The sequence below is a fragment of the Mustela erminea genome, chromosome 8 (assembly GCF_009829155.1).
Source record: "Mustela erminea isolate mMusErm1 chromosome 8, mMusErm1.Pri, whole genome shotgun sequence".
Classification (NCBI taxonomy): domain Eukaryota; kingdom Metazoa; phylum Chordata; class Mammalia; order Carnivora; family Mustelidae; genus Mustela; species Mustela erminea.
In genome coordinates, this window is record NC_045621.1 from 11,606,496 (window position 1) to 11,625,817 (window position 19,322).

The following is a 19,322-nucleotide window of genomic DNA, read 5'->3' on the forward strand; positions in this document are numbered from 1 at the left end:
ACTTTAAATCTTTAAATGAGACCCAAGGATTTGGTGGCAAATCCTGGGAAAGCTTTTGCATATTAAGAGAAGGCCCTTGGAATCCAGCCTGACTCCTCCACTGCATGTAAATGAAGATGCACGTGGCTCAAACTGCTACTGGCGATCATCCCATGACCACAAGGGTAGCCAGCCTTAGGATGATGCCAGTGCTGCAGTTGAAAATGGGAGAAAAAAAACTAGGGGCTCTTGGTGATACCTCTGAATCACTGGATCAGAAATACTAAAGCCCCATTCTATTAGCAGACATCTGTATAATGATTCAATACATTTTATTAAGTCATTTTCAGTTGGATTTTCAGTTACTTGCATCTGAAAGCTCCAGTGGTCCCACCAAGGATAGCAGGCTTTGAACCATAACAATCTGTATTAAATAGAAACCACATAAACACCAATTCATATTTAATCTACAAATCTCAGGCTTTTCCTTCCCATTTTAACAAGGAATGAATCTTCTAAAAAATAATTTATATGGTGATATTTTTCCAATATTTGAGCTGAACTGTATTTAAAAGTTTATATTCACTGCATCCACTTCATTATTTACTCAAAGTTTCGGCTATAGGCTTTATCTTGAATGTGTAAGACCATTCGCCGTGCATAGAAGTCCCTGTATTCCTCTGGTAATTCAGCCAGTGTTTTTAAAGCTCTGTCCAAAATTTGTGCAGCTCTTGATGCTGCTGTAGGATCTTTGTTTCCATAGGTATCTGTTTTGTCATAGCATTCAGATGGAAGGTGCTTCCAAAAGATATTCACTCCCACTCCAAACTCTTCAGAAATCACGTTATGGAACCATAAAGCTGGAGAAAGTTTAAAGAAAAAAAAAAGTTAAAAATAAAACCTAGATTAAAAAAAAAAAAAAAAAAAAAAAAAAAACCAAAATGTCAGCGAAATATCACAAATTGCATATAGCCAATGCAAAATTCTTGTAACTAGATCCCTTCGTTAGCACACTCCCAGCTTTTAACAGAATCATTTTAACTTTTATGAATTGCCAACCAATTTAAAGTGTCAATAACACAACCCTACTTTTAAAACCTTTGGAAACAGCAATTTTTCCTTTTAACTGAAAGACATAATAAAGTTATATTTGTTTTGTAGTTCTGTAATTTGTGGCTATGTTTTGTGTTACTTGTTTACACTTCCTGAGTCATACAACCACATTAAAAATGTTTACTTTTTGTACACAGAACATTTCAATTATTTGAGGAGTATCTTTGACCTTTTCTGTCTCAGCACAATACTTTTGTTCTCAGATGTCCCATTCAAGCTGCATTGGTTTTCTAACTTGCTTAATTTTGCACTCATTGTAGCCTCCTTAGTTTTATACTTCTATTTGGAATGCAATTATAAATATCATATTTCTTTCAGCTCCTGTATAGTAAGTATATAAAACTAAAGCAAATATTTTGGTGGTGGAGAAGATGAATAAACTACCATATGATATAGCTAATTAATATTTCACTTCCTCTAGAAAGTTTATTTCTTTGTTTTCAATTGAGTCTAAATGTTTTCAGACAATAGGTGCTATAGGAATATGAAAGCAACATCACAATATAACCAAGACGAAATACTAGGAATGTAAATGGGGCTCCTAGGTGGCTCAGTCGGTTAAGCATCTGGTCTGCCTTCTGCTCAAGTCATAATCTCAGGGTCCTGGGATGGAGCCCTAACTGGGACTCCCTGCTCAGTGGGGGGTCTGCTTCTCCCTCTCCCTCTGCCCTCAAGCCTCAGTACTCTCTCTCAAATAAATAAATAAAATCTTAAAAAAAAAATACTAGTCACGTCAAAAACTGTTTAATCTTATGAATGGGAAAAAGTAAGATTTACAAGATGCTAAATTTTAGAAACAAACTCATTCTAAGAGTGCTCTAGGAAAAACAAAAGCTTAAAATATTTTGATTTGCAAAACTAGTTTCAAACATGGATTTAATCTTAACTATTCTTTCTTTCAGAATCTTTTTCCTCATTCAATATAACATGAAAAAAGCTAACCATTCTGTTAAATTTAAATGCAAAGATGGGGGTTTTGCTTTTATTTCAAAATATATGCAAATGTTAAGTATTTCTGGCTTTTTTAATTTAAGTTTTATACAGAATAAGAGAAACTGCATAGCTCTTAACCATTCTCTGAAGATATGAAACAAAAAAATTTAAGCAATACTAATGGATTTAAAGACTAGTGTGTTGACTGTTTATAAAAAACATCAGAATAAGAAATTACTGTATCAAATTTTTATAGACAATCAATTATGTTAAAGACATTGTAACAGGACCCTTGGAGAATACAAAGATTGCTAAAATATAGTTCCTTATCCTCAAGCAATTTATAATATAGCCCCAAATGGGATCATCATATTTTTATTAATACGTTTTTTCTTAATTCTGTCACTGAAAAAGAGGGGTATTTTTTTCCCTAAATTTTATTTATTTATTTGAAAGAGAGAGCACAAACAAGGGGGAGAGGCAGACTCCCCGCTGAGCTAGAAGCCAGGCATGGGACTCGATCCTAGGACTCTTAAGATCATGACCTGAGCCGAAGGCAGACGCTTATTCCATCTGAGCCACCCAAGTTGAGGTATTAATGATTAAAACTATATTAACTTAAATATGAGAAATGTGACTATACAAACAGAATTTGTTAACACATTCCTTTAATCTTAATTATGGTTTTTATAATCTTAAGGTAATCACTTCTGAATAATTATAGATGTTCATTACATCACTGATTACTAAAAACGAATACCTAGTTATTGTACAAAGAAATTAAGTGATACTAATTCAGATCCTAGAAAATAATGCACACATAAGACATCATAGGTGTTGGGATTGTAACAATTTAGATATTTAATAAAATCTCTAATCTGTTTTGGCTTTGAAATACACTTACCATTTCTTGGCAAATACTTAAGTGACTTAGTTCTAAAACATGCGATTTTTTTTTTTTTTTTAAGATTTACTTATTTATTTTAGAGAGACAGAGAGAGGGAGGGGAAAGTCTTAAGCAGACTCTGTGCTGAGTGCAGAGCCCAATGTGAGGCTTTAATCTCACAACCCTGAGATCAGGACCTGAGCCAAACTAGAGTCAGACGCTTGGCCCACTGTGCCACCCAGGCATCCCAATATGCAAATATTTTAGAAATTATTAAAAAGAACAACAAGGTATAATCTTTTCCCAGTTATAAAATACCTTGTTTGATGTCACTTAACAACATAATTTAAGAGTACAATGTTATATTATAGATTGCTTTTGAAAAGCAAGATTGTTAATTTTATAAGAATTTGCTTAAGCAGGGCACCTGGGTGGCTCAGTGGGTTAAGCCTCTGCCTTCGGCTCAGTTCATGATCTCAGGTCCTGGGATCGAGCCCAGCATCGGGCTCTCTGCTCAGTGGGGAGCCTACTTTCCCCAGCCCCCGCCTGCCTCTCTGCCTGCTTGTGATCTCTGTCTGTCAAATAAATAAATAAAATCTTAAAAAAAAAAAAAAAAAAAAAAAAAAAGAATTGAATTTGCTCAAGCATACTTTAAACACACATACACAGCTGTATATAAAAATCAACTTGTATAGGACAGAATACATGTAACATACACTTTTGTACTCAAAAAAATCATGTAATGGATGAGTGACAGAACATAAATTTTATAAAAAGGAAATGAATGAGGTCTAGAAATCTTACCAGGAATGAATAATACATCTCCAGCTTTCAGGGAACATTCATACCTTCTAGCCTTGGAAAACAGTGGATATTTAGTTAAGTCTGGGTTATCTATATCCAGCACTTCTGATTTAGTACCTTAAAGTTCCAAAAAAGAATAAAACAGAGTAAGCGAAGTTAGCATTTCTTAAAAGGTAACCACAAATATAGACTTGAAAATGTATTCTTTTCTGTACAATTATTTATTGTATCCACAATGTAAGAACGGTTACTATTCTCCTGAAACCGAAGATGATTTTCAATGATCCATCCTTTATGACTATTGACATTCATGTACTATAATTAAGAAAACCTGAAAATTTCATTGTTCATATAGCCTATCATTACATATGTACACATGGAGGACACAAATACTTCATCTAGAAAGAAGCCCTTAGATGTTTTTCTATGAAAATAAAGAGGTTTCACAAAAAGTATAACTGAACAGACTAGACTTTAGAAATACAAACTTAAAAGAAAAGTACCTGATAAATATAAATACTGGGCATCTCGAGGACTGAAGAGCACAACACGCTTTTTTCCTGTCACTTGTATTAAGAAGTTATCCATGACCTGAAGGATAATAAGAACTTATGGAGAAGCAATATCTAAAATTTAATTAAACAGAACCAATGGTATATTCCAAACAGTTAAATATAAATCCTAAAGACTTGACTCACATTATCTAAAACACTTACACTAATATTCTAACAATGCAAACATTTGTACTGTAAATACAGCTGTACCTTTATTAAAGATGTTCCTGCAGCACTGCCTTAAAATGGAAAAGCCTGGCAAGCCATGAGGAAATCTGAGCACTATTTGCCCCTGCGCCACCACTGACAGGGAGGCTCTCCTTGGTTAGTTCATACTTATCTGTCAAGGAATGCTATATAGCCAATATCAGGCAACAGACTGAAAGCACCTGGGAAATAACTACCTTTTCCCAAGGTAGTTAGACCTTGAGAAAACAACACAAGGTAACTGCTGTAATCAACCATTAATTAAGTTAAAATTCTTTAAGTATATATGGGCAACCATAATTTATTTGCAGGCATCTTCATTTCTAAAATTATTTCTACAGGATTATTTTCTTGATGTACTTATTAATGGAGTAATCTTAACTATTTCTGCACTTTGTAGAAAATGTTAAAAGGCAGAGATATGTAATTCTCAGCCAAGGAATTAAAATACATACTAAGCAAGATATATTCCTAATTATTTACGTATCATTTCTACCTAAGCATTTTTCATTACTCACCCTTTTCTTATGTAAGCCTTAACTACATAATAAGCATTCCTTTGACTTATTTTTAATGTAAGAAAAGCTGTACAGAATTCTATTATAAATCTAGATAAAAGTGATACTAGTTAAAATTTAAGTCACACAATACAATTAAAAATTTATTTAAGTTACCACATCATTTTTTCCCTATATCATTTATGTAAAACCTTTAAAAAATAAGCTAAGAATTTATGTTTATCTCATTTAATTAGTTATGATGTTAAAATCCTCCCAAGGGGTCCTCTGCTGAATTATAACATAAAACTTAATATGGCTTGATTTAGAGTTTTTAAAAAAGATTATCTTTAGAAACCTATTAGGTATTGCTTTAGCTTCCTATATTTCTCTACCCAATACCAAACCATACATAATATTATACTTTTAATGTGTTTAAAGTATTTATATGCATATATTTAAGCAAGTAAAATTATAATACCACAGAGTAAATGATCAGGGGCAATATTCTATACATCTTCCTGCTCAACAGATACAGTGTACATTTCACATTCTCAAGGGATGTATAGTCTAAGGCCATCAGAAATCCCCAAATTCTTATACCTGGAAATGGCTCTCCACAAACTTCTGCTTTCTCTTGAATAATAGTTCCATCTAGTTAAGTATATCATTTCCACATCCTCATTGTCACAACCTTACTGCTTTTTCCACTTGTACAACTTTCCCCCTCATCTGATGGCCATTTTTCACATACTCAAAATCCGCTTCATAAAACTTAACAGACACACACACGCACAAAATATAACAAATCAAGAACACTATCACAGATCAATGCAAGTGTGGGACACTAACTAGGCTACGACATTAAATAATTTATTCCCATATCACCAACTTGCAGAGCCCCCGTTTTCAAATCTCATGTTTCAGCAAATTAGGTCTCCAAGATCTTTAGGGTAATCTACAGAAAGTTGAAACTGTAAATGCTATTTCTCTAAAGACTAAATATCTACTGTAGCTTCAGATTTCTCATTTATGTAGCATACATCATAGTGGGTCCAAAGTTGTAATCCTGGTGAGCTAATTCGAAAAACACTGGAGAAGAACTGCTCCTCCTTGAAAAATTTTGGAAACTTAATATCTCCTTCCAGCAAAGGAAACTGCTTTCTGATATCTGCAACATCCTGCATTGAGAGAAACATGGTAAGAATTTTAACAATAATTGCAATTTTAATGTTAATAATAAATGCAGTATTTATGTAATGCTTGTTTTATCTCAGACTGCCATCAGATCCCATGGTATTAAGGAGGAATGGGGTAAAACTCTGTTCACTGCTGTAAAATACTAGTAAGGGACCACAGTCAACACATGAGCTTTCAAATGAAGGAATAACAGACTATGTAGCAGACTGCAGACTCAACGCCATCGGGACGGTTAAGCTTAACATGCTTCATTAATCGGTTCTTCCTATTTAGACAACAATCATATACTTGCCATGTACTCCAATAACAAGGATTTAAAACTTAGCAGTCAACAATCTGAATGTTATCAACTATGTTAAACCTGTGGGTTTTACCAAGGGAAGAGGCTAAAAGAAGTTAAAGAACTAAATGGAGACAGAAAAAGGAAAGAACAGAATCTTACTTAATCATTTTAGGGACCATGCCCTAACACTGCACCATATTAATTTGACTCTGAATACATGTCAAAGCTTGTATTAGTAAATTAATTATTCAGTAATTTAATAATTCGTTTAGATTATATTTTATTCGCTGAACGGCTATCTGTAAAATATAGTAGAAAGAATTTTTTAATTGTATTGAGACTAGAGGAGATGACTTTAAACACTAAAATACTATGGTCCTACTTAAAAACTAATCAACTTTTAATAATTTTACTTCTTTTCTTTTTTTAAAGATTCATTTACTTATTTTAGAGAGAGAGCGAGCACACATGCATACAAGCAGGGGAGGGGCAGAGGAAGGGCAGAGAGAGTGAAAATCTCAAGCAGACTCACTGCAGAGTTCAGAGCCTGACTCAGGGCTTGATCCCAGGACCCTGAGATCATACCCTGAGTCAAAATCAAGAGTTGGCCACTCAGCTGACTGAGCTACTCAGACACCTGCTAATAATTTTACTTCTTATTCATGGGCAGAAATCATTGAGAAAAGAATGGGAAAAAGAAGAAACAGGTCATATGTCAGGCAATAAGTATAAAAACCACAGTGCCAGTTTAAATATACACATTCATTAGGTTTTAAGCCTTTGTTTTACATTCAGAATTCTCACCTTTCTAGGGTCTTCCCCAAGCGACCGTAGGTAGTACTTCTCATCCTTAAAACACCCGAAAGAAAAGTAACATAAATATTCATGTCAAAATAACAGAAAGTAAAGACCGAAGGAAATGAGTTTTAAAATCTAACCCAGTTGTTTCTGAAACAGTTCCGTCTTCTTACCCTTTCTACTAATGCTCTCTGGTGGCCATATGAAGAAATGCCTTCATAGGCTACATGTAATAATGACTCGATCCCTAAAATATTACATAAATATGAAAGGCAACACACACCTGCTATATCTAAAACACAATGCTTCATTTGCACTTTAAGTTATTTAGACTCTTAACAGCAAGTCTTAAAAGAATTCTCATTTGTAAAACATACATGATCTCAAGGTATTGTTGAGGTCAATAACAAACTTGTTAATATAAGGCAAATGTAGAATAGACAATAAATAAGATGATTATACTTTCAGTAATACATTTTTTTAAAAATCTGGAACACTGCATTTTACCAAGTTAAGCCCACCACGGACATATAAAATCTCAAGCCAAATCCTTTACAGTCTGCTCATGTATGAATTAGAAATATGTCATTTCAAAAAAAAAAGTCATTTCAGAGTAGTACATTTATGTTGATACTTGAAAAAACTGCCCATTGACCTTCACTGAGTAGCTATAAGAGGGAACTGTTAGAATTGTAAAGCACTACTGTTGTTTGCATTTCCTCGAAGAAACAGGAGAACTGCGCTGCTGGGTCAAGCACAAGGGCAATCCAACTCAAGAATTCTGCCTCTTTTATACCTTCACTGACCACTGTAACACAACATTCAAAAATCCATGTTATTTACCTTAACAACATATTATAAATCTATGACCAAAAATTTAACTCTATTCTCAGATCCAGTGCTTTTCTATTTTTAAGCAGTACCAGATAATTTCTATAAATTCATTGGCTAAATAGGTTTCAAAGTATGTTCTTCAAAATTCTAAAAGTTTCCTACCAGTTCTAACGTTTCAGGATTGGGGGAAAAAAAACCAAAAAAACAGAAAAGACTCATGAGGTGCACTGCTCAGAACCCCTTCAAGAAAGAATTCATCACTAGCTGCAAAGAGTGTGATTATCTTCTGGCCGCCCTATTAATTCTTCCAGGTCCACCTCAGTCTTTCAAGAGCCTTTCAAGGTGCTTCTTGGGGCAGCCCCAACCGATGACCGAGCAAGACGTGAAAGGCTTAGACACCGCCACCCGCACGAGACACCTCTACCAGGCAGCCTTTGCTTAGGAGTTCCAGCGTGAGCTGGCAGAGTCCATCAGATAGATATCTGTCACCGTCTGACGGCCTCCCCCTACCCAATCCCCCCTTTCCTTTCAGAGGTATTATTCTCCAACAAACCTATCAGCACTCCTAATTCCATCTTAACACCTGCTTCCTGGAAGACTGAACTGACCGTCTGTGTTCATCTTATTGACATACTTCCATCATTTTAAGATGTAAATATACACGTATAGTCAGCAGCCCTTTGGAACTTTCCTGTCCAAGGGTAATGTAACGAGCAGCACAGATTTAAAGAGCCATGAGATGTCACGTGAAGTAAAAGAAACAAGAGACAAGATAAAGGATTTATGTCTAAAGATTATGGCAAGTATATAAAAGAATATACACTGTTAGTTCAGGTATCTGATTAACTGATTCCAGTAACTCTGTGAGTCAAATAGAAACTCACAGAGTTACTGGAATCCGTTTCAGGAGACAATCTAATCATAGCGCAGAATCACACCTTCGTGGTCATCTAGTGTAACCACGACCTGCTGAGACGACTGTGAGCGGGCGGCACCTGTCACTACCCAACTGGCCACCAGCCCAGCGGGCTCAAGTGCAAACAGCTTTATTCAAAGCTTGAAGCGCAGTTCATTTTTATTTCGAGATAAAAGTGAGTTTTTAAAATGTATATATATATAAGCCTCAATGTTTTATCTCAAGCTATTTAAACTGAATTATTTAAAACTGGATTATAATGTAAATAAACAGAATTTTTCTGCATTTAATCCTGAACAAATATTATAGCAAATACAACAGAAGTCACATTGATACTAACAATAATAAAATATAAAAGTAGTCTAATGGTCAGTAAGATATGAAAATAAAGTTCTCCTCTGGCATTTGAACTTTGCACATCAGACCAAAGCATTTTTTCCTTTTTTTTTTTTTTTTTTTTTTTATGGCGAGAGTGCACAAGCAGCGGGAGCAACAGGCAGAGGTAGAGGAAGAAGCAGGCTCCTTGCTGAGTAGGGAGTTCAATGCAAGTCTCAATCCCAGGACCCCAGGATCGTGACCTGAGCCGAAGGCAGCCGCTTAACTGACTGTGCAACCCAGGCGCCCCAGAACAAAGCATATTCAAAGAAAGTATGATTAATCGCTAACATTTAGGGAGTAGCTTCTACATGTCAGGCATTGTGCTAAGTACTCTACAGATTTTATTTAGTTAACTGTCAAAGAAACCTTATTAAATAGGTACTTTAACTGTTCCCATTTTATAGGTGAGTATACTGAGGCACAGAAAAATAATTTGGCCAAGGTTTGAGATCTAATACATAGCAAGACTAGATCTACTGGCATACAAAACCAAACCTTAAAAATAGCTCTCAGAGAAGGCTACAGCTCTTTTATATCTAATATTCTGGTATAAGAAAATCCACCTAATATATACATATTAATGTTTTCTAAAGAAAATAGGTTCAAATCAGTTACCTCTGAAATAAAGAATTCTTCATGCTTTTCTTCAGCTGCCCTCTGAACCAACTTATCAAAAGGTAAAGTTCTGAAATAAAGACAAAGAAGCCTTGGACTCAATAAATCAACTAGTAAATACCCTTATCACTATACATACAGGCTTGTTGCAGTTGTATATGCTTTGCTGTTTTATAATAGCTATAATTTTATCATAACCTATTATGTGGAATTCTAAATTTTCAAAATTCATTTAGGTCCTTTTTATTTGACCTACATTGTCTGAAATTACAATTTTATCATAACCTATTGTGTGGAATTCTAAATTTTCAAAATTCATTTAGGTGCTTTCTATTTGACCTAGATTGTCTAAAATTACAATTTCAAAAATTAAGGACTTTCAAATCTATGCCACAGATGAATCCTTCTTAGGTCAATACTCTCCTATTCCAAGTTACTGTTAGAAAAATATTTCTGTGGTATCCGGTTACCTCTGGATATACACAAACTTCCAAATGTGCTACTTCAAGTGTCGTGGCAAAACAAGTCTTGTGACTGTGGAATGGGACAAACTACAAAGTGCCCCTCTGGAAGAGACCCCAGGCAAATGGTCCAGAGAGATAAGTCCTCACTCACTCATCTTCCCGCCTTTTGGCACGACCGGTGGAAACAGAAGCTCACAGCACTGTTCTCACTCTCCCTCACCATCTGTCATTTGAAGTCTTAGGAATACCTCAAGGAGAATTCAGGGAAGTGACCAAGTTTTATTCTTCTTCATTATTTCTGTTCAAATGGCTATCTCTTTCCCTTGTGGCAAACAGGGCTGAACATCACATAAGCAGTTCGTTTCCTTTTATGTCACTCTTGAGCCTGGAGGGCTACCATTTTTCTGGTTCCCATCCTGTCTCTCCACCATCCCAGAAGCAAAAGTACTGACCCTGACATGAAGTTGGTAACAGTAACATCAAGACAATGATCTCCTAAAAAGCATCTGGGTCAAAAGCCTCTCCCCCTAATGCTCACTGCACTCCGGCCTCCAAACCTCCGATTAAGAGTAGAAGTCTTTTCTCTTTTTTTCTGTTAGTCTTTTCACTCTTACCACCAAATATCTTTCCACTAGAACTCTGTACTGAGGAAGTGGGGAGAAAGGGTTAGCAAAAACCCTTTCTCCTCTATAAGATGACCTTGGGCTTACCTTTTCCTAGCAATGCTTTTGTAGAAACCTGCTGGGTTAAGATAAATGTAGAGTGTCACCTGTGATATCAGTTAACATTGTTTGTTGTAAAAAATGACCCCTGATTGATGAACTAAGTCTAGACTGAAAGGTCGATGTGTGGATTATAAATATTTGTTAAGAAGGGAAAGATACGGCTTCCCTGTGTGGTGTAACTCTTGTCATTGAGTTTCTCCCTTGGAGGAACCTAGAAGCTAAATTTCATGGGCCATTTCATGTCATTGGTTTCTATGGACTAGGTGGCTTAATTTAGCCAAGGTGTTTCTATACCTATCTTTATAGTCATGTTCCCTTGCAATTAAGCTGTCACTTGGTGAACCAAAAACATGGCTCCTGGACTGGTGTGAGAACTCCCACTGCTACTACACTGCTAGAATGGGGACTCCTGTGTAAAGCTAAGAGAATCTGATGCCGATTATGGACTAGTGGGTCCTGTGGGCATGAATGTCAATGTGAACTTGAGGACACTGCTGATGATTATGTGTAAGAGTGAGCACTGCAGGAGAGAAGAAAGGAGTCTGCCACCTAAAGACCAATTTGCTGCTACAGTTTCTAGTTAATTATATCAACAAATTTACTTGGCACCCTCCTATGCAATGTTTTCCACTTCTTACCTCATCACAAACCCTTCATTCCTACTAAAGCAACTCTGAAGAGTCTGGGGAAAATATGGAAGCCTCTGGGGTCCCGAGCTATCCCTTATTTGGTGCAGTTGCCTCGGCTTATCTTTGTACTAGATGCTACTTGAAAACTCTGAAGTGTTTCAAGACCTTTCTAAGAACAGGGCAGACAGAGCAACTCAACCCAGAGGAGCAGAACTTGGGTGCTCTCAGCAGTTTTTTCCCTTGGGTAATGGCGCTTGTCAGAGCTGTAGAAGCAAAGCTAAGAGAAGAGGAAATGAGGTAGGAATTAGGAATTCCTTAGACTCAAGGATTTAATCTATCCCATGTATGTTTCAAAAAGAAGGACATTTGCCATTTAAGTTCCATCTGTATGGACTGGTAAACAGACCAGTAAGGGAGGTAGTATCAAAGAGGCGTTAGGATCATGGGTTCTGTGGAGTCAGGCTAATTTGCATACAAATTTGGTTCCATTATTTTAAGCTGTATGGTCTTGGGTAAGTTACTTAATGTTTTTAAGCCTCCATTTTCTCGATTGTATAATTAGTGAAAACAAAACAAACAAACAAAAAACTACCTCACAGACTTTCTAAATTAAATGACTAATATATGATCTAGGATGCATGGCACAGTACTTGATATACAGTAAGCGCTCAGTAAAGGACAAGTGGTGGGGTTAATAACAATGGTTATGTACCCTTTAGCAGGATAAAAGTAGTTACCAACATTAAGAAAAAAAAAATCTCGCACTGTCCTGTTTCTCATCTGCAAAGGCTGCTTTGCAAAATCAAGATCAGGATTAATAAAAGTATAATAAATAATAAGAGCAGGATGATGAAAGGGATTAGATGATGTGATAGACAGAAGCAATTAAAGCTATAAGAGTCAAACTGATTTATTTCTTTAGATCTATGACCATAAGAATACCAACAGTATTCCTACCGCACAATACTCTCACGCATAGTACCCTGATTCTGAGAGCCACCAAGAAGAAAGAAGTAAAAGCTAAGACCTGGAAATGTACTGCTCTTCAAATATTTAAGTAAGCAGAAATGCAACCTGGCACTGAAGTGGTAACAATGATTTATGTGTGTAGGATTTCTTCCTTCTAGACTCTTTCTGACCTAGATGCCTCCCTTCTTTGCTACTCCCTCGTAATTGCCAACAATGACTAAATTTATTTTCTTCTTGCACTAAGAAAATAATCTTGCAACTCTTCAGTAGCTCCAGTGAAAGGCTTGAAGAAAGCTGGGATAGGAACTATTACATAATATATGTGATTCAAAAACAAGTTTTGAAAGGTTTATGGAACATGACAAAACAGCAAAGCAATTCAAGATGAAGTTTCAATACCCATTTGTTATGGCTTTAGACTCTCTGGAAAATAAACATCATTAACTGCTGGCTTAAAAATGTTCACCATTCCAGCACTTTCTTCCACCTTTTTGATTTAATAAAAAATGAAAAGTTCTTACACTTAGAAAAACTTAGGCAATTAAATTCAATTCACGGCCTATTAAAAACCAAAACTATAATGGTGAATATTCAAAGGATCAAAAACTAAGAAATACTTTGGCAAGCTGCTATATGAGCCTGGAAAACTCTAATGAGAAAGGAATGGCTCTGGACATTAGAAGCTCTGTTTAACTCATCTCTAAACTCTGGAACGAACAGTGAGAACCACCTTTCTTTAAAAATTACTCTTTTGTGAACTACATGGTTTTTCAATAGACTGAATTTGCTGGAAACTGCACATGCTCAGAATATAATTTGTTTTTTAGCATTTTTAATGAAACATGGGAATAAATAACGCATTTATAAGATTACAACATTTAAAACTTTCAAGTTTGGACAGTCAGCAGTGTTCAACTATCTTTTTTACTTTTAAGCCATCCCAAAGCATAAAATGACAACCACAAGGGAAATCAAAAGTATTAAAGGTTATTTTGTCAAAAGAGAAAATTTAGTGTGATTTTTTTTTTTTCAAAGCTTTGAAGTTGATGAAAAACTATATCAAACATAGCAACTACCTGTCCTTTATTTCTGAAGAGGGCAGAAAAAGAAAACATGGCTTATGTATCTGTCACAATTATGAATTAGAAAATCTTCTAAAAATAAGAGCATTAAAAATCAGAATAGGTTATGAGGGAAAACTTTAGAGTTCATTACTCTATAACAATTACTAATGAGGTCGGATCTCTTAATTAATGAAGCATGAGTGAGGATAGCACACCCAATGTTAGAGGCACTCTAACTCCAGTTACAGAAATCTGGTTCCTTCCATAGCTCCAGAAGCTCTAAGCCATATACCCTATTTGAAAAACATGGTCTTTGAAAATGTCTTTCTATAACTGTGTGAACTCAGAATTCGTGTCTTTTAAAAGCTGTTCTTTAAAATTACAAAGCTATTCTGTGACGATATCCAAGTAGCCAAAAGGGGAAATGCCATATAGTCTTTGTAAAATAACACAGAAATATCTGCAAGGTTAAAAATAAGTTACTTGTAGTCCCAGAGTAAACCTCAGAAGAAAATACCTATACACAAAGTTCTTACTAATGAAGTCCATCTGGGCAACTGCAGCGACATGAATCTTTACTTCTTTTCTCCCTCCAACCTGGCTCAGGTAATCCACCGTCCATTTGCTTGTACATGCCCCCAAGTCAATTCCTTCCAACACCAGGGGTTTTCTCTATAAGTGGGGAAAAGCATACAACAAAAAATTAGGGAAAATGAACAATATATCGGGAATTATATTTATATTATTATTTATATTATATTATGTATTAATTATATTATTTGGCCATAGGACAAAAACAATTAAGAAATTATTCTGGATCCTAAGATGCTCAAACTCACACCTTTTGACAATGCATGCCATAGAGCAGGAGAACAGCAATGTAATATACTTGGAATGAAACTTTAACATTAGGAAAACAAACTAAATGAAACAGCAGTACCAACAGTAGCTGAGAACCAGAAATCTGAACATTATTTAAAGCATTTTCAGGGTGGCTGGGTGCCTCAGTGGGTTGAACATCCGACTAGTGGTTTCAGCTCAGGTCATGATCTCATGGATCATGGGACTGAGGCCCATGTCTCGGCTCAAGTGCTCAAGGGGGAGTCTGCTCAAGATTCTCTTTCTCCCTCTGCTCTCCCCGGCCTCACACTGTCTCTCTCAAATCAGTCAACCTTTAAAAAAAAAAAAGGCATTTTCACAAGTGTTATTTATGATAAAATATAAATGATGATTAAAATTTGTATTTTATAGTCAAATACTGTTGTAATTTTTTATTTTGATACTATTTCAAAGTTGTGGAAAGTTGCAAGAACAAAGAACCCCCATATACCCTTTACTCTGGTTCACCAACTGTTAATTTAACATTTGCCCCATTTACTTTATAATTTGCTCTCACTATGTGTGCATAGAGAGGAACATAGTACTAAAAATAATTAAATTTTTTCTTAACTACTTCTAAGTTGCAGATATACTCCTTTATCTCCAAAAACTTAAGTATATTTCCTGAAAAAAAGACATTTTCTTATATAGCCAGAGTAATTGTCAAAATTACATTTAGCACTGATGTAATACTACAACTTCACAGTCCATATCCAAATTTTCCTAACTATCCTAATATTATCCCTTATAGTGTGTTCCCCCCTCTTTCTGAGATACCACATTGCATTTAGTTGCCATGTCTCTTAATCTGAACAGTTCCTCAGCCTTTTTCTTCCATGATCTTGATGTTTTTGAAAAATATAGACCAGTTATTTTGTAGGATGTCATTCAATTTCGGTTTATCTGATGTTTTTTCATGATTGGATTCAGGTTATGCATTTTTATTTTTATTTATTTATTTACTTTCCCCAAAGATTTTATTTATTTATTCGACAGAGAGACAGACAGCGAGAGAGAAAATACAAGCAGGGGAGTGGGAGAGAGAGAAGCAGGCTTACTGCCAAGCAGGGAGCGTGATGCAGGGCTCGATCCCAGGACCCTGGGATCACGACCTGAGCCGAAGGCACACGCTTAACCACTGAGCCACCCAGATGCCCCTGGGTGATGCATTTTTAGAAGGAATGTACCAAAGAAGCAATGTTGTATCCATCTCAGTGTAACACATCAGGTAGCACAAGATATTCTGCCCTATTATTTATGATGTTAATTTTGATCAACTGGTAATTTGTTCCTGAATTAAATATTGTTATGATGAAGCCAAAAATTATGATTTTTAAAAACTCCATCATCTTCTACATTAATTGGCTAATGTCAAAATGAACTAATTTATCTCCACCTATTAATTTTATTCACTTGGTTATAATCTACTGATATTAATTTTGATGCTCGAATTATCTTATATTTGGCCAGGAGGATCCAAATCAAGCTGGCTCTTGTGACTTTTTACCTTAACACTTCCTTATTTTATAGGAAAAACCGCCACAATCCAGAATCCTTTTATACTCTTTCACTCCCAGCCCTATAGTCATTTCTTCAAGCAGCTCTGGTTTCTTTTAAAGGGAATGCTACTTAGAAACCATGATCTGCGTGTCAGAGGTGTTCATTGCTATTAAGGTATCATTCTACCAGGCCTTCTCAGTGGACAGAGCTAGGAAATATGTGCAAGAATGTATACTCATTCCCCCTTTTCCCAAATATGCGTGCGTATGCATGAGCACGGCCCCTCACCCCACCTATGTATTTATATGTATCGTATAGCTACCGTATCTATTTATCTATCTCCAAGCATACATATATACTATACACACACACACACAATGGATATATGTATGAATGAACCATAATACCTCTAATACTGATACCTCAATTCCGATCTTATATCACAAGACTCATCTTAAATTTTATTTATATATTTGTAGCTCCTTTCTCTTAACAATGAGAAACCTCACTCCTATCAATGATTCATCTTTAATTAATTAAACTGCATAAATTCACAGTAAGTACTTTTATAATTGCTAAGTCATACCACTATAAAAAGCAAGTCTATTAACTAGAGCTCAGTGTTTGTTTAATATGTAAAAGTGACTTGGGTTACTTATCTTCCTCTGAGTTTTGGGTTTTTAATCATCCTTACCCTTGCTAATTTTATTATTACTATTACTTTAGAAGGTAAAACATTAATGGGATCTCAAAAGTTGAAACTATACAAAAGGGTCACCACAGCCACATTCTTCCACCCCATATTCACTCATCCTCTGTAGTTAGCCAGTCTCATTTCTGGCTTATCATTCCTGTTTTTTTTTTGTTTTTTTTCAAAGGGACCAAAAACATACATACTTCTTTGTTTCCCCTTGTTTCACAAAAAGGTGGCAGGTTACATATTTTCTTTTGCAATTTTATTTTTTAATTTAAAAACATATCCTGAAAATCACTGCTATCAGTACAGCTAATCTCCCTCATTCTTTTTACAGCTTTGTATACCATGTGTAAACGAGTAATTTAATCAATCACTCTCCTACGCATAGTTTTTATTTTAGGTTATTTGCAATCATCATCAAAGTAAACTCCTAAAAGGATGGCTGGATCATGAACATATATACAGTTTCATTAGATATACCAAATTCCCCTCCACAAGGGTTGTACCACTTGGCATAAAGTGTGAGAGTGCCAGTTCCTTCACAGCCTCACCAAGAGTAGGATTACTAAAAATCAGCCTTTTGATTTTTTTTTTGCCAATGATGGATAAGAAATGGCACATCAGGTGGCCTGAAGTTCTCTTATTAGGAAAGTTGAACATCTTTTCATGTTTATAGGCCATTTGATTTTTTTTTTTGGTCAACTGCTCACATTTTATCAGATTTTTGGCCTTTCACACCCCACCCTGTATTTTTTAGAAGTTCTTAAGTACATGGGCTTTTATGGCCCTTTTATGAAACATGTCAATATTTTTTCCCAGCTTGTATTTTATGTATTCAAATGTTAATCTTTTACATCTGAATTTTCATAGTTAGAAAGCTCTTTCACAGGCCCACAATATAGAAGAATTTACCCGTGTTTTCTTTTAGTTCTGTTTAGTTTCATTTTTTTATATTTATATCTCTGATCCATTTAGAGATTACTCTTGCATATGGTGTCAGATATAAATCTAATTTTATCATTTTTTCAATGACAATCCAGTTGCCCCAGTATCATTCACTTAAAAATTCCTCTGCTCCAGTGATTCTGAACATCTCACGTTCATCACATACTTCAATCTCCATATAAATGGAACTTTATTTCTGGATATATGTAGATCTCCAGACTTTTATTTCTCTGATCTACTCATGCACGTATTATCACACTGTTAATTATTAAAACGTGTTAAAAATATGAAGACTATGTCCTCTTGTAGATTTTCTTTAGTGTTTCCAAGTAGAAAGATCTTGTTTTACCATTTCATTAATTTCTAATTTTACTACATTGTGACAAGAGTGTTGTCTGCAATTTTCCAGTTTATGAAACTTCCTGATGCAACAACACACCATCCAGCATTAGACCCACAAATAAATGAAGGCTTAGATCCTCTCTGTAGGTTGCCAACTCCTAAAAGAAAAAACGTCATCCCTGCTTCTTTAATACTGAGAACTGTACTCTTACTTGTAAATCAAGTAAAACTGCGGGGAGAGAGGAGAGTTCAACCGTAAGCGTACCAACTAGATCCTTGTGGATTATTTTTTCTTTAAATACCTGCTGGGCTATTTAGTCCCAGTTTCTCTCGTATGGGTTCCCTTACAAAGCAGAGCAAGTAGAAAGACTTCTCGTTAATATTTTCCTCTTGAGTTTTCTCTAAAAGAACAAAGGTTCGAATTGCACATACGAGCGCTTCCAGCGCCTGAACTAGAACCCAGGTTAGTGAGAATCCAAGACCGGCGGAAGCTTCCTGAGGGATTCCCACTGCCCCCCCTTGGGCTCAGGGCAGTGAAAAATTGCTCTTCTGAATCCAACAACTCGAAGGGACTAACAAGCCCCTTTCCGCCTCCAGCGGGGCGGTGAAACCTCCCCTAAACTTCAGGAAACCCGAAACGAGATGGGGTGGGGGTGGGGAGGCTCCCTTCGTTGCCACGGCAACGGAAAGAGCTTCCCAGAGTCCCAGAGAGGCCACTCTTCGCAGTGAGCAAGCCGCTTCTCGCACTCGGGTCTCCGCTGTCATCCGGCTCCCCACAAACGCGGAGCTGTTCCCTCTGGAAAACTCCGCAGATGAGCCATTCCTCACCCCCATGCGTCCTCACCCCTCGCCACAGAGCCAACCAACCTTCCTCAGCCGCCCGCTGCCTCCTCCCCATACCCTGGGTCTCAAGAAACCAATCTGGAGCCGCCCAGGTGGTAGAGAAGGCGCTCACCTGTGGGTAGAGGTGCTGCACGAACTGTTCCTGCGAAACGCCCTCAAGCCGAGGCACCGGGACACTCCGCCAGGCCATGGTGGCTCACGCCAGTCCTCTTCCAAGTCCAGGAAGCCCGGGCCTGACGCGTCGCTCAGAATACCGTCCGCCCGGAAA

The 19,322-nt window shown here is 36.3% G+C and overlaps 1 protein-coding gene across 1 annotated transcript; it reads right to left on the reverse strand.

The window, feature by feature from the left end:
• Positions 1-294: 294 nt before the first annotated feature.
• TYW5 (tRNA-yW synthesizing protein 5) lies at positions 295-19,322 on the reverse strand. The gene is made up of 8 exons (XM_032354315.1): positions 19,167-19,322; positions 14,366-14,520; positions 9,998-10,067; positions 7,261-7,305; positions 6,017-6,154; positions 4,219-4,306; positions 3,716-3,832; positions 295-839 (listed from the first exon to the last, which is right to left on the reverse strand). Exons 1-8 carry the CDS (start codon positions 19,242-19,244, stop codon positions 583-585), a joined length of 948 nt encoding a protein of 315 aa, XP_032210206.1. The 5' UTR covers positions 19,245-19,322; the 3' UTR covers positions 295-582.

What these genes read in the sequence shown, in the direction of transcription:
- TYW5 (XM_032354315.1), bottom strand. Translation starts at nt 19,244, where the DNA reads ATGGCCTGGCGGAGTGTCCCGGTGCCTCGGCTTGAGGGCGTTTCGCAG. An exon ending in TTGGGGAAGACCCTAGAAAG is followed by an intron (nt 6,155 to 7,260) that starts GTGAGAATTCTG and finishes CTCTCAATGCAG; the next exon opens with GATGTTGCAGATATCAGAAA. An exon ending in AGATGTATTATTCATTCCTG is followed by an intron (nt 840 to 3,715) that starts GTAAGATTTCTA and finishes AACTTTCTCCAG; the next exon opens with CTTTATGGTTCCATAACGTG.